The 16,822-nt window shown below is 36.6% G+C and overlaps 1 protein-coding gene across 1 annotated transcript in view; it reads left to right on the top strand.

Annotated features, from left to right (window-relative positions):
• Positions 1-13,927, top strand: part of LOC125153142 (origin recognition complex subunit 6-like) — a 42,307-nt gene extending 28,380 nt beyond the window's left edge. Inside the window, exons 2-4 of the mRNA XM_047836051.1 lie at positions 12,100-12,212; positions 12,678-12,746; positions 13,357-13,927. Coding sequence (XP_047692007.1) covers positions 12,100-12,212; positions 12,678-12,746; positions 13,357-13,484 — 310 coding nt within the window. The 3' untranslated portion in view covers positions 13,485-13,927. The remainder of the gene's footprint in view (positions 1-12,099; positions 12,213-12,677; positions 12,747-13,356) is intronic.
• The last annotated feature ends 2,895 nt before the right edge of the window (positions 13,928-16,822 follow it).

The following is a 16,822-nucleotide window of genomic DNA, read 5'->3' as shown; positions in this document are numbered from 1 at the left end:
CTACGTGGAAAACCCAGCAGACTCCACTAAAAGTCTGCCAGAACTGATACATGAATTCAGCAAAGTTGCAGGTTACAAAATTAATGTACAAAATCAGTTGTGTCCTTATACACTAATAATGAAGCAACAGAAAGAGAAATCAAGAAACTGATCCCATTTGCAATTGCACCAAGAACCATAAGATACCTAGGAATAAACCTAATCAAAGATGTAAAAGATCTGTTTGCTGAAAATTATAGAAAGCTTATGAAGGAAATTGAAGAAGACACACAGAAATGGAAAAACATTCCATGCTCATGGATTGGAAGAATAAATATTGTTCAAATGTCAATACTACCCAAAGCAATCTACACACTCAATGCAATACCAAACAAAATTGCACCAGTATTCTTCTTCAAACCTAGAACAAACATTCCTAAAATTTGTATGGAACCACAAAAGACCCCGAATAGCCAAAGTAATATTGAAGAAGAGAACCAAAATGGGAGACATCACAATCCCAGACTTTAGCCTCTATGACAGAGCTGTAATCATCAAGACAGCATGGTATTGCCACAAAAACAGACACATAGACCAATGGAATAGAATAGAGAACCCGGAATTGGGCCCACAAATGTATGGCCAAGTAATCTTTTACAAAGCAGGAAAGAGTATCCAATGACAAAAAGACAGTCTTTAGCAAATGGTACTGGAAGTACTGGACAGCAATATGCAGAAGAATGAAACTAGACCACTTTCTGACACCATTCACAAAAAAAACCTAAAAATTGATGAAGGACCTGAATGTGAGACAGGAAACCATCAAAACCCTAGAGGAGAAAGCAGAGAAAAACCTCTTTGACCTCAGCTGCAGCAATTTCTTGCTCGACACATCTCCAAGGCAAGGGAATTAAAAGCAAAAATTAACTATTGGGACCCCATGAAAATAAAAAGCTTCTGCATAGCAAAGGAAGCAATCAACAAAACTAAAAGGCAACTGATGCAATGGGAAAAGATATTTGCAAATGGCATATCGGATAAAGAGCTAGTATCCAAAATCTATAAAGAACTTACCATACTCCTCACCTGAAAAACAAGCTAGTGAGGAAATGGGTAGAAGACATGAATTGACATTTTTCCAAAAAGACATCCAGATGGCCAACAGGCATATGAAATGATGTTCAGTCACTCCTCATCAGGGAAATTCACATCAAAACTACAATGAGATACCACCTCACACTGGTCAGAGTGGCTAAAATGAACAAATTAGGAGACTATAGATGCTGGAGAGGATGTGGATAAATGGGAACTCCTTGCACTGCTGGTGGGAATACAAACTGGTGCAGCCACTGTGGAGAACAGTGTGGAGTTTCCTCAAAAAATTAAAAATAGATCTACCCTATGACCCAGCAATAGCACTGCAAAGAATCTACCCAAAGGATACAGGAGTACTGATGCATAGGGGCACATGTACCCCGTGTTTATAGCAGCTCTTTCAATAGCCAAATTATGGAAAGAGCCTAAATGTCCATCAACTGACGAATGGATAAAGACAATGTGGTTCATGTATACAATGGAATGCTACTTGGCAATGATAAATTATGAAATCTGGCCACTTGTGGCAACATGGATGGAACTGGAGGGTATTACACTATGTGAAATAAGGCAGAAAAAGGTAGCATATGTTTTCACTTATATGTGGATCCTGAGAAACTTAAGCCCATGTGGGAGAAGGAGAAAAAAAGTTACAGGGAGGGAGGGAGGAAAACCATAAGAGACACTTAAGGACCGACAACGAACTAAGGGTAGATGGGGGTTGGGAGAGAGGGGAAAGTGGGTGATGGGCAGGGAGGAGGGCACTTGTTGGGATGAGCACTGAATGTTATATGGGAACCATTTTGACAATAAATTATATTAAAAAATAAAAAAGTAAATAATCATTAAAAATTTTTTTAAAAACCTATTGTTTGTAAGGAATTACTACTGACTTTTTTTTATTGTTTTCTGGTTGTTTTGTAGTTACTTCATTTATTTTCTCCTGTCTTGCCTTCCTTTGTGAAATAGTGCTTTTACATAGTAGTATACTTTGATTTCTTTCTCTTTAACTTGTGTCTTTCATACATTTTTGTTTTGTGATTACCCTGAGGCTTAAATGAAGCATTTTATTTATAAAATTATTTTAAACACCCTATCATCTGTAAAGAGAATTTTATTTATTCCTTCCCAACACACATATCTTTAATTGTTTTCCCTGCTTTACTTACTGACTGAGAACTCCAGTGCATTGATAATAGAAGTTGTAAATGTGGAGATTTTTCCTGAAGTGGTAAATGTGGACATGTTTCTGAGCGTAGAGGAAGAGTTTTTGGGTTTTTGCTTAAGTGTGATGTTAGATATAGTTAATTTGTAGATATCCTTTAATAGGTTTTTTTTCCCTTCCTAGTTTTGTTGACAGTTTTCATCATAAATGATGTTGAATATGTAAAATGCTTTTTTTTTCAAACTTAGTAATTTCTATGAACAAATCATAATCTGTCAATAATTACAATAAACATAAAGGAACTAAACTCACCAATTAAGATACATTCTGTTTTTTTTTTATTTTTATTTTTTATTTTTTATTAAAAAAAATTTTTTTTTTCAACGTTTATTTATTTTTGGGACAGAGAGAGACAGAGCATGAACGGGGGAGGGGCAGAGAGAGAGGGAGACAGAATCGGAAACAGGCTCCAGGGTCCGAGCCATCAGCCCAGAGCCTGATGCGGGGCTCGAACTCACGGACCACGAGATCGTGACCTGGCTGAAGTCGGACGCTTAACCGACTGCGCCACCCAGTCGCCCCAAGATACATTCTGTTTTAATTGTCTTTTAACCAGTTTGGATCTTTCTAAAAATCCAGAAATATGGAACATATAGGGCAACTAAAATATAAGGACATAAGTTAATGTTGAGAAGGGAAAAGATATGCTGACATTAAACTAAAGGTAGCTAGCAGAATTACTTTATATCAACTTCAGATAAAGATTCTCTTATGTAATTGCTCTTGTCCTTCTAGAAAATAAGAGGAAAATAGACCTATTCTCCTCCTGAAAGCTATAGGTATATGTATGATTAGATGGGCTAAAGTATAGGAATATATGAAAGAAAGCAATGGAAAATAATATTTCTGATAAAGATTGCAGCAACATTATAAATAAATTCAAATATTGGTCAATTTATCAAATAAAATAATTAAATAATAGTGAACATGATTAAGATGGTGTTGAATTAGACTTGGTCATGCTATAAAGCCTGTCATGACCTCTGTTTCTCATTCAAGAATCATATTTCTCATTCAAGGCATTTTCCTTCTCCCATTCACACTGCCAATAAAAATGTATTAAAAGTTAGCTCTTATAAGTTTGCCTCACGTAGACATAGCCAAAATGTCTTAAAGATATATTGTATATTAATGCATTCATCAAACATATATTAAGCAGATATAGATGATTATAAAACATGTGCATTTGCATGATTTTGTGCTATAAATCAAAGGACTCCTTATTCATACCCATGCATGTTATTTATTTATATGCTCAGAAGAGTTTGCAGTGATGAATATATTCATCTCCTCTATCTCCCTGAAGCTCAGTCAAGTCCACTCATGCACTCATTCCACAAGGAATATCCAATTTATTAGCAAAATACTGTCAAATGACACAAGTAAGTGCAGGAAAAATTATGTCTAGGAATCCACAAAGAAGAAATGGTAAATATCAAGTGAGAATTAGTATATGTCTTATTCATATAAAGGAATAACACAACTTACCCACAAATGAAAGCATTTTCAAGAACAGTTGAGAGCAAGACCAATGACTGTGTTGTCACAGAACACACATGTTACCAGAATGAAAAGTGTCTTTTACTAGGTTTCTAAGTGAGTTTGAATCAGGCCTTGCCTTGAGCCATAAAGACAAGCCACATGACCCACTGGAGGCCACAATTAGCTTAAGACACTATCCTCCAAACTCTGGTTATCCAACTACAATATTTTAAAATTTATTTGTTTATTTTTGAGAAAGAGAGAGAGAGAGAGAGCACAAGTGGGGGAGGGGGAGAGAGAGAGAGGGAGACACAGAATCCAAAGCAGGTTCCACGCTAGATCTGTCAGCACAGAGCCCAATGTGAGATCATGACCTGAGCTGAAGTCGGACACTTATTCAACTGAGCCACCCAGGCACACCCCAACTACAATATTTTATTTACTTGGAAGCTTCCCTTGAAAGAGTTCAAATCATTTGGGAAATATAGTCTCATTTATTCGTGTTAACTTCATAAAGTGCATTTTGCTGTGTGACCCCAATTTCCTTTATGTCTTATGTGTTTTGATGAAATCTATTTTACATATTGTCTTCAATTAAGCATTTCATGAATGAGAGGCTTATTTCAAGTAACTGACATCTGAAGATAAACATGGAGTTGAGTAGATCAGTAAGGAGAGGATAAATTCTAACAACTTGATAACATTGATATTGTAATAATTTTTAACATTTGTTTTTTATATTTTTGTTATCCCATAAAAGAATATTCATTCATTGTAGAAAATACAAATAAGCAAAAGAATAAAAATATTAAACACACACAGTTCCTAACATTCAGAATGACTAATGTGAATTTTTAGGCCCTGTGATCCTCCATTGCAAAGATATTTCATTTCCCGTATTTTCATGAGCTTCACTATTTCTTTAAAGTTTTAACTTTAATCCCAGTTAGTTAATATGTCACTGTTTACTTTGGTTTCTAAGGCCCTCATATTCCACACATGCAGGTTCCCTGTGATGAGTATCCGTTTACTCTTCACTGTGTTAATAGATATACAGCTCTCATCAAGATCACCAGAAACCTCATTGTAATAAACACACTATTCTACTTTTAGCTATTGCATTGTCCAGCCATCTGAAGTTATATTGCTGCTGACATTCTCTACTATTTCCTCCCTTGGTTTCTCTGGGGTTTTATCCTACCTCTCTGTTAACTCTTTTCTTTTTTTTTTTTTTTTTAATTTTTTTTTCAACGTTTATTTATTTTTGGGACAGAGACAGAACATGAACGGGGGAGGGGCAGAGAGAGAGGGAGACACAGAATCGGAAACAGGCTCCAGGCTCTGAGCCATCAGCCCAGAGCCCGACGCGGGGCTCGAACTCACGGACCGCGAGATCGTGACCTGGCTGAAGTCGGACGCTTAACCGACTGCGCCACCCAGGCGCCCCAACTCTTGCTTTTCTTGGTTGTCCCTTTATTATTATTGTTTCATGAGCATCCTATCACTGATCTTATCCATACCAAAGTGATCAAATGAACTCATTTACTCTCACTTCCACCTGTTTCTTTCAATTTCTATAATTTCAAATATGACCACATGCTCCAGACCCACACAGACAGCTACCTATTATAATACTTACAAAAATGTCTCAGAGAAATGTCAGACTCAGAAAATGATCTCATTCTCCTCCTAGGTTTCCTGCTTCAGCAAATAGGACTACGGGCCATCTGTTCTCCCAAACCAAATATGTCTTACATATACTCAACATCTCTTTTCTTTTCACGTCCTCATCTTATAAAACCTTTCGTTCATCCCCACAAGTGTATTGGTTTGGTCCTCATTGTATTTCTCCTTCCTAGAGGACTGCAGTAGTCCTAACTGGTCTGGTTGCCTCTATTCTCTTTTGATTCTCTGTAAATCCTCAGATCATAAAACCAACGTACCTTACTTAGCTGGAGTATATGAGAAGATGATCAGGGTAGACATTTCAGGGAAAGTCTTTTAAACTGAGTCCTTTAAATGGATTTAAAAAATTTAGTTTGAAGGAAGGGGTGGGAAGATGGTGGGAATATTATTCCAAGCCAAGAAAGTGACAAGGTCAGAGGTTTTGAGGCATACAAAACCTTTTCTAACCATACAACAAACTCTAACTGCCCCTCCTCTAACTCTATTCAGTTCTAATATAGAAATCAGAAATTGGAGGGTGAAAGATACCAGTCTTCCATGGGCAACTGGAGGCTGTTGGTATAATTCAATGAGAATTAAATGGCCTGAGAATCAGCAGAGCTAATGGTATACATACCTGTTTAAGGGAAGAAGATGAAATAGATGAAGCAGTGAGACAGAAAAAAAGGTGGGGAGGTAAGGCAAATTTCTTCTTCCTCTGCCTTTTGTTCTATTCAGGCCCCCAGTGGATTAGTTGATGCCCACTAATATTAACCTAATTTACTGAGTTTGATTCAAATGCAAATCTCATCCAGAAACACCCTCACAAATACACCTAGAAATAATGTTTAATCTTGGCACCCCATGGTGAGTTAAGTTGACACAAAATTAACCATCGCACTGGGCAAAGTAGTAGTTTGTGTCTTTTCTTGACATATAAGAAGATAATTTATTAATGGGTACCTTGCTTCTCTTTCTGTTAGAAATCACACAGCATTAATGGAAAGCTACCCAAGTTTTGCCTTGATAAAACACATTTGGAAAAACACATTTCTGGAGGGTTACAGTCAAGAAATGCTTTTTTTTCTTCCACATAACCGCATGAGGTCAGCAATCCCTATTCTGTGTAGGTCCATTATTTTGTCTCTTTGCAACCACTGCCTCCATGACACAGGGACATACTAACATAGAAGGTATGTTCCCTGTAAATGATCTGGTGTAACATTAGAAGAACACAAGGGAGGAAAAAACCCTTAAACCTCTTATGGATCACCTGACTCTTCAGAGGAGACACTATTGAATAAGGTTTGATTTGGAATATACAGTGACCTACCACTTATTATTTTCTTTTATAGTAGGTATGGTATCTGTATCAGTTAGCTAATGCCATGAAAGTTCTATATAACAAACCACTCCTAAATACAGTGGCCTACAGTAACACTAACTTGACCTCTCAGATTCATGGTTTGGTGAGGATCCCCTAAGATAGTTCTGCTCCATGTATCTCTTATCTCCTCCTCCTTGTGGAATCAGCAGGCTATCAAGAGGTGCTCTTTTTATGGCAATGACAGAGGTACAAGAAAGTAGGATCATTTGTATAAGCACTTTTCAACTTATTGCTTGTACCTCATCTGCTAACATCCCCTTGGCACAAGCAAGTCCTATGGTCAAATAGAATCAAGTGGAAGAGAGTAAGCCAGAGGACACTGAAAAGTTGCAGTGCAGAGGATATGGAAGAATAATTCTTTCACTAGAGAGGTAGTGAAGAATTGAAACAATTTTTCTAACACTGTATCAAAAACTCACTATGCTGAGACTTTTGTTATCCTTGGGCTGTGCTTAAAACTCTTATTTCCTCAAAAAAAAACCCACCCCAATTTCAAAGCTATATGTACACTCTCATTTTACAATAAAAATAACAATCCCAACACTAAGTGCATATGTTTGGTTGGCAGATGGCTCAGTGCTTGAAACTTCAGAACCAATACATGAAATTAATTAGCCTCTCTCTCCCTAATGGCATATAGCTTCTGATTTCCAGAAAGCCTATCTTTGTCAGGTAATGTGTGCCTACTCCACCAATAGTCACCCAGCCGTGCTGCATTTGCCATTCTTTGGTAAAAGGTCAATCCAACATTTTTGGTTTCTTTCCATGGTGGTTCCATAGGTTTCCCCCCTATTTTCACCGGTATTTCCATTGGAAATTGAGAGAAACTACATTTAAGTAAGTTTCTGAAGAAGTAATGTGGCAAAAGGAATTCATCAGGCAAATCACTCTGGCGGCAAAATAGAGTTCAGATTCGCATTGTGAGAACCAGGAAACAAGGAGACCAGGAAGAGTCAACTGAGTACAAGGAGCTATGCCCCTGGATAGACAAGAGGAAGACAGAATGAAGAAATGCCAGAAGGTGATAAAAGAATTGGATAGTGGTAGAAGAAGTGACTTGGCCATTTTCAGTATAATGGAACAGAAAAGCCAAAATAGACCCACATAATATGTTCAGATAGTTTCTGAAAAAGGTGCCAAAAATCAACTGAATGGAAGAAAGGTAGCCCTTTCAAGAAATGGAGCTAAGGCAATATAGATGTTCCTCAAAAAATTAAAAATAGAATTATCATATAATCCAATAATCCCACTACTAGGTATTGACTGAAAGAAAACAAAAACACTAATTTGCAAAGGTACATGTGCCCCTATGTTTATTGTAGCATTATTTACAATAGCCAAGACATGGAAGCAACCCAAATGTCCATCCATAGAAGAATAGATAAAGAAAATGCAGTGTATATAAGTAAAACGGAATATTACTTAGCTATAAAAAGAAAGATCTTATGCTAAATGAAATAAATCAGACAGAGTAAGGCAGATGCTATACAATATCACTCATATGTGGAATTTAAGAAACAAAACAAATGAACAAAGAGAAAAGAGAAAAAAGAGACAAACAAAAACGCAGACTCTTAAATACAGAGAACAAACTGGTGGTTGCCAGAAGGGAGGTGGTTGGAAGGATGAAGAAAATAGATAAGGGGGATTAAAAGTATACTTAATGTGATGAACATTGAGTAATGTGTAGACCTGTTTAATCATTATATTGTACACCTTAAATTAAAATAGCACCATATGTTAATTCTGGTTCAATTAAAAGTGAAAAAAAAAAGAAAAAGAAAGAAATGGTGCTAAAGTATTTGGAGACCCATAGGGCCAAAAACAAACAAATGAAACAAAAAATAAACCTTGACCTAAGTCACATTTTATACAAAAATTAATTCAAAATGGACCATGGACTTAAATGTAAACTACAACTATAATACTTTGAAGTGAATTAAAAATGAAAGTCTTTAGGTTCTAGGACTAGGCAACAAGCCCTTAGATTTGGCACCAAAAGCATGATCTATAAAAGAAAAAAAATGGATAAATTGGATCTCGCTAAAATTGAAAATATTCATTCTGTGACAGACCAGGTGAAGAAGATGAAAAGAAAAACTTCAGAATGGGAAAAGATACTTGGAAGCCACATGTCTGCAAAAAGACTAGTCTGTACTAGAGAAGTCTAAAAGCTTAATAGTAAAAAAACCCAAAATAATCCAATTAGAAAATGGGAAAAATACTTGAGAAAACATTTCATCAGAGAGAATATATAGATGGCAAATAAGCATTGTGAAGATATTCAATATCATTAGCCATTAGGGAAATGCAAGTTAGAACCCCTATGAGATACCACTAAACTTCTATCACAAAGGCTAAAATTAAAAAAAAAAAACTGACAATACCAAACATTAGTGAGGATATAGAGAAATTGGATCACTCATACATGGTTACTAAGAATGCAAAATGGTACAATCTTTCTGGAAATATTGCTTTTTGTAAAAAGCAAACAGGTGACTACCATATGACCCACAGTTCCACTTTTGGACATTTATCTCAGAGAAAAGAAAATTTATGTTCACTCAAATATCTGTACATAAATGTTCATGGAAGCTTACTCAGAATACCTCAAAACTGGAACCAGCCCAGATGTCCATGTACCATGGAATGTGACCCATCAATAAAAAGGAACAAATTATTGATCCCCTTAAAAACTTGGATAATTCTCCACAGTCTGAGTGTAAAAGCCAATTCCAAGAGGTTATATATGGTATGAACCATTTATATATCATTTTTGAAATGACAAAATTTGACAAAATGACAGGAGTGCTTTACTTGGCCATAAGATTCCCTAAACTATCTTGGCTTCTGTCATTTTTGAGACATAGTTATTCAGCATTTCCCCTACTCTGAGAGCTGTCCTATAGACTTTTAATATATCTGATTTTTTGCTTAAGTCAGCCAAGATAGGTTTCTATTGCCTAAAACCTTAGAATTCTGATGGACACACAGAGGCAGAGGCAGATTGCTACTCTGCTCTTAAAAAATGCCAGTGAAGTCCTGAGTCAACATCTGCAGGGATCTCTTTTCTTACCCTCTTGCTATCTATTTCTCTCCTATATTCACTCTCTGGATATTTAACGTTTGTTCTAATCAGCTTTGCAATTTTAGACTTAGTCTTCCAACAGTGACTGTGGCTTGATTGAAGATGAGGATAAGATCAGCACAATGCTATTGCTATGTTAGATATCATTTCCCCTCGTGTACTGAACGTGAGACCTTGGACCAGTCACTTCTCCTCTCTGGGACTTATTGTTTTCATTTGTAGGATTCCATATTTACCTTCTTGAGAAGTTCTTGAGACGCTCCAATAGTCTCAACACTCTGGCATTTGTTCTCTTTTTCAAACATTCTGCACTTACTCCCAAACAGGAACTTTGTTAGATTTACTGCTTCCTGTTTGGAACATGGTTCCTCTTGTCTTCATATCATGCAGGTGTCTGCTGAAGTGCTGCTTCGTCAGACATGATGCCTTGAGTACCCTATTTAAGTGTTGTGCCACATTCTTGACCCTCTGAACCACTCTGGTCACTCTCTGTCATGTCACCTTGTTTTACTACCTTCATACTATTGTCACTCTCTGAAATTGTCACAATTATTTGGTTACATGTTTATTTTCTTGCTCCCTCTGATAAAGGGAGCTCTCTGTGAGAGCAAGGGCATTTTCTGTGATCTTCATTAATTCCTCTATGTTGTGTGAGCACAGGGACTACTTTCAATGGTCTTCTATAGATTCCAGGCCTATGTTCAGAGTCTAAGTTGTAAACCTTCCTATGAAATCCCTCTCAGAAACTTGTTTCCTTTGACTTGCAAGATTCCTAAAATAAGACCTAGATTTTTAGGCTCTGCACACTGTCTCAGGACAGAGAATTAGAAGAAATTGAAGGTGACATTTTCTTCATTCCCTCCCCCTTAAAACCCAGGGCAGTTTACTTACATTTTTTTTCCCTCCAGAAAATTTTTTTAGAGAGAAATATGACTGTTTCTGTTTACTGATGAGATCTTCCTCTTAGGATACTATCATTATGAACAATCCAAACTGGTAAAGGAAAAGTAGAAATAATTGGTAATAATACATGATAGAAAATATAGGAAAAATCCAACAAAGAGAAATTCTAATTTACATTAAGAATAAGTAACATTTTCAAAATTATTTCTCATGTATTTTTTCCTAGTTTCAAGTTTTTATTTAAATCCTCATTAGTTAACCTATATTTTTGTGCATACTGAAATGGTACCTTGGAAATACTCCTGTTATCTTTGTCTAAAGTTGTCTTATTTTATCTTGCTGGGAAACTCCTTATAAAACAAAATATAGTTGTCCTGTAAAGACGGTTTCTTACTACCCAGCCTCTAATTTGGTTGTTTAGTTCTATTAGCTACACACCTAGAACGATTAATTGGCATTCATAGAAAATGTCCTTTTATTTCAACAAAGATATGTGTATGTGGAGAAAGAGTATGGCGGCTGTTACAAAAAACAATATTAACAACTAACCCTACTTTTGAAACCAAATGACACTGAGCAAACAAAGGTTTGACTAGATTTATCCTAAACAAGAAGTCTCTTGTATATTTCATTAGTAGTTGTTGTGGACTGGTAATTAGGAAGGTGATTGGTAATTGGGGAGGTGAAAGTGATTTATCTTCCTATAGTATAAACATAAGTATCGTGGGTTAAAGTGAGTTGAACACTTAAAAATGCTATGATTGTCATTCAGCAAATTAGTAATATCTGAAATTCACTGAGAGTTCTTCAAGGCATGAAGCACTACACAGATGTCTTCTGTGTGCCCCCTTTTTAAAATTTTTTTTATTTTTGAGAGAGAGACGGGGGAGGGGCAGAGAGAAACTGTGACAGAATCCGAAGAAGGTTCCAGGCTCTGACCTGTCAGCACAGAGCCTGATGCAGGGCTTGAACCCATGAGCTGTGAGATCATGACCTGAGCCAAAGTCGTATGCCCAACCAACTGAGCCACCCAGGTGCCCCTGTGTGCCCCTTTTGTTACATAACAGATCCCATTATATTTTAACTGTCAGTCCAACAAACAACTAAATAAATAGTTTTAAAAGGCAAATTTACATGATTATAGCTAATAATGTATGTTTGGAATAAAAGGAAAACTAAACATAAAGCATGAGTGGAAAGGAAATAAGTTGATATGGTTGGCCAGAGATAGCTATACTGGTCCTAAAAATAGTAATTTATTAAACTCTTTTATAGGGTGTTAAAGCTAAAGGTGGATAAAAATAAAATGGTAGCCACATCTGGTGTGAAAAAAGCCATATTTGATCGACTGTGTAAACAATTAGAGAAGATTGGGCGGCAGGCTGACAGTGAGTATTCATTCTATATTTCAAGAATGTGTTATTTGAAAATGTAAACTTACTGGTAAAAGCCTAATATTTTCAAACTTGCAAAATGGCTGCTTTCTGAATTCTGTATTTAATGTGGACCAGCTAAGTTTTTAGTGAGAAATTATTTGGTTTTTCAAATAAAGTAGCATAATGACCTTTAAAACACCTGTGATTATATGACTCCATGCCTGAAAAATAGATTTTCTGTTAACATGCTCCAATGTTAAATGCTAGCCTCCATATACATAAGCTAGAATAGAAAAGATTCTCAAGTCTGACAAGAGAAACTAAAGAAAAGAGAAGGGCAAGATCATTTGCCTTCTCCTTATCCTAGTATTTGGTCAAAGTATCTAATTTTTATTTGTAATCCAAAATGTGCCCAACGAGTAAAATTAAGAATAGGAGAAAATTTAGTTAGTAGGTAACACGTTTTTTCCCTTAAAGGAGAAGCTGGAGATTCAGCTACTCCATCACAGAAGAAAAAGAAGACAATGGTTGAACCTCCAGCAAAAGGTAAGTTGTATTAACACTGGACAAGCTTTGAAATTAGTGCAGTGGGATTAGTGTACAGTGAGTTTAATGCAGTGAATAGTCCTGTGCTGCTTTAGCTGCTTGCCTGATAAGAGTCAGGTTTTAAATAAATTCTAACAATCATTTATTTGATAAGACCACTTTTCCAAGTAGTCATTTAAAGAAGTTAATAGAAATATTATGTAAGAACCTATCTGAAGCCAAACGGCTTAGGTTCACATCCTGCTTTATTACCCACTGACTCTAGAACTTTAGGAAAGTCACTTATTTCTGTAAGCCTGAATTTTCTAATCTTTTGCGGTTAATATTAGCACCCACTTCATAGAATTATGGTGAGGGTTGAATGAGATAATGCCATTGAAGTTCTTGGTTCAGTGTCTTGAAGCACAAGATAGGTGCTTGATAAATGTTAACTATTTTAAGGATGTTGTGAGGTGCATGGAGTAAAAGAGCAAAAAACTAATGTGTTAGCTACTGTTTCCAGTTTTCAGCATTATATTCCATATTTTTTAATTAATAAGATATTTGAAACAAGGTTACTTTTTTTTACTTGTAAGAATTTTGAAACACTTTTGAAAATTTTCTCTCATAGAAACAGAGAAGGTAGTAGACAGACCACATAAACTGCAGAAAGATGAAGATCTGACACAGGATTATGAAGAATGGAAAAGGAAAATTTTGGAAAATGCTGCCAAAGCACAAAAGGTTATAGCAGAGTGATTTCAGCTTCCAGACTGCCATTGGCTGCAAACTAATAGTAAGTACATCTGCCACCTCAATGAAGATGTGAGGGCTTTGGAATTTTATTTGAACTCTTACAACAAGGATCCGAAGACTATTGCCTTAAAAGCAAAGAAGTCAGTGCTGGGGCTGAGTTCTTGGAAGCAAACTGGCCGGTGACATGGGCGACAAATTCATTAGGTCAGGCACAGTGCCTGGTTGGCATGGCTTTGGCTCCCCACAGGTCTGCATTCCTACAAAATGGAATTGGAGCCATTTTGCTCTTTTGTTTTAAGCAAAAGTCATTCTCCTGTCCTATCAATATAAAATTCAGGTCTGAATGGAGTACTATGGATTTTACTTAGGTTTTTGTGTAAATTTCTTGTTTGACTAAATCAGTATATGGTACAGCCTGAGTTAATAAATATTTCTTTTTATATGCATTCAGGTTGCCCTTGTCATCAGTTTGGGGGAGTCATTGCTATGCTAAAAACTGTCTACTCTAGAAGAAAAAGGCCATATGCTGAACCATAATGATGCTAACTAGACAACAAACTCTTGAATCAGACTCCCTGAGTTTACAGCCACTTAACTACCTATGGAACCTTGAGAAAATTAATTAACTTCTTCATGCCTCATCTATAAGTAGGACTAAAAATGGTGTCTACTTCATAGAATAATTTGGAGGTGTATCTGAGCTGATACATATAAAACATTTAGCACAGTACCTGGTATAAGTAAGTATTTAGCAAATGTTAGAATATAGAGAGAACTTCACATATAAAGGTCTCATGTAATGAATTACACATTAACAGCATATTAAAAAGTCAGATGGACTGAGGGCTATTTTCTTTCACACCCACATAGTGAAGAATGTAACCTTACTAAAAATACTCCTTATTTTATAACTATAAGAAAGGACCTTTATGGAAGATACATTGCTAGGGGCTCAGAGGCATTGTGCCAGGTATGATTTTAATTAAATCAAGTATAGCCATGAAGAATATCCAAATTTTAAAATCTATTCAGAATAGTATCAATAGGGGTTGTATTTTATTTGCTATAAGTAAGATGTAATACCTGCTGTATAGACCTGGAGTGCTAAAAGAGGGATTTCTTGGGATGCCTGGGTGGCTCAGTCAGTTAAATGTCTGACTGCCTCTTGGTTTCAGCTCAGGTCATGATCTCCTGGTTCATAAGATTGAACCCAGCCTCCAGCTCTGCGCTAACAGTGCGGAGCCTGCTTGGGATTCTCTGTCTCTCCCTCTGCTCCTCCCCAACTAGCATGCACGTGCTCTCTCCTTTGTTTCTGTGTGTCTGTCTGTCTGTCTCTCTCTCTCTCTGTCAAAATAAATACATAAACATTAAAGAAAAAAAAAAGCAGACTAACATTTAAAAGAGTAATTTCTTCCCCTGCCCTTTTTAATTCCAGATCCTTCCAAGATCTGGAAATCTAAAAGAAAAGCCACAGTCAAATGATCCTAACTCAGGCATAATGTCTAGCAAGCCCTGTGATAGAGGGAAATGAACATGAGCCTTTGGAAGCACATACATTGGTATTTAAATTGTGACTCTGCCACTTCAACCGTAAGGAAATTTCAGAACCTTAAAAGAGCTTCAGTTTCCTCATTTATAAAGTAGAGATATTCTCTGCCTTGTGAGAACTGAAGGTAATATTTCTATAAAGTGCATAGTACTTAGAAGGCATTCCTTAAATAGTAGCTCATTGGGGCGCCTGGGTGGCGCAGTCGGTTAAGCGTCCGACTTCAGCCAGGTCACGATCTCGCGGCCCCGCGTTGGGCTCTGGGCTGATGGCTCAGAGCCTGGAGCCTGTTTCCGATTCTGTGTCTCCCTCTCTCTCTGCCCCTCCCCTGTTCATGCTCTGTCTCTCTCTGTCCCAAAAATAAATAAACGTTGAAATAGTAGCTCATTGCTTTCATCTAAAATGAATAAGTTAGTCTTTTCCTAGTTTATTTTAAGAAAGTATATAATTTGTTTTTATTTGATGCCAAGATTTAGATTTCTGGCTTTGAGTGAAAAGCAGTCTATTCATCACCAAGTAAAATTAAGCATATTCACTTTTTTTTTAATTGTAAAATGTACCTAGCATAAAACATAGCTTCTTAATCATTTTTTAAATACATAGTTCAGTAGTGTTACATTCACACTGTTAGCAACCAATCTCCAGAGCTCTTTTCATCTTGTGTAGCTGATTACACCCATTAAGCAACTTATTTGTCCCTCTCCTAATTGCCTCCCTGGCAATTACCATATGTTTATATCTGAATTTGGCTACTCTAGGTCGGCACAAGAGTGTCTTTTTGTGAGTGGCTTATTTCACTTAAAATTATGTCCTTGAGGGGCGCCTGGGTGGCTCAGTCGGTTGAGAGACTGACTTCGGCTCGGGTCATGATCTCATGGTTTGTGAGTTCGAGCCCCGCGTTGGGCTCTGTGCTGGCAGCTCAGAGTCTGGAGCCTGCTTCTGATTCTGTGTCTCCCTCTCTCCCTGCCCCTCCCTCACTCATGCTCTGTCTCTTCTCTCTGTCTCAGAAATAAATAAACCTTAAAAAAATTATGTCCTTGAGGTTCATTCTCATGGCATGTGTCAGAATTTCTTTCCATTTTAAGGTATTATAGTAGTCCATGGTATAGATATACCACATTTTGTTGATCCATTCATCTATAAATGGACACTTGGGTTGCTTCCACCTTTTGGCTGTTGTATATAATGCTGCTATGAACATGGGGGTACAATATCTCTTTGAGACCCTGCTTTCAGTTCTTTTTGGATATATACACAGAAATGGGATTGCTAGATCATGTGAATGCTATTTTTAAATTTTTGAGGAACTGTTTAGTAGCTGCACTATATGATGTTCCCACCAATAGTACACAAGGGTTCAATTACTCTACATCCTTGCCAACACTTTTTTTTTTTCACTTTTTAAAAATTTAAATCCAAGTTAGTTAATATATAGTGTAATAATGATTTCAGGAATAGATTTAGTGATTCATCACTTACATGTAACACCCAGTGCTCATCCCAACAAGTGTCCTTAATGCCCCTCTCCCATTTAGCCCATTCCCCCACCTAACAACCAGCTAGCGACCCTCAATTTTTGTTCATTGTATTTAATAGTCTTTTATGGTTTGTCTCCCTCTCTGATTTTATATTATTTTTACTTCCCTTATATTCATCTTATGTTGTTTCTTAAATTCCATATGTAAGGGAAATGTATTTGTTTTTCTCTGATTGACTTATTTCGCTTGGCATAATACAGTCTAGTTCCATCCATGTTGTTGCAAATGGCAATATTTCATTCTTTTTGATTACTGAG

The sequence above is a fragment of the Prionailurus viverrinus genome, chromosome E2 (genome assembly GCF_022837055.1).
Source record: "Prionailurus viverrinus isolate Anna chromosome E2, UM_Priviv_1.0, whole genome shotgun sequence".
Taxonomy (NCBI): domain Eukaryota; kingdom Metazoa; phylum Chordata; class Mammalia; order Carnivora; family Felidae; genus Prionailurus; species Prionailurus viverrinus.
This window is presented reverse-complemented; position numbering and strand designations above follow the sequence as displayed.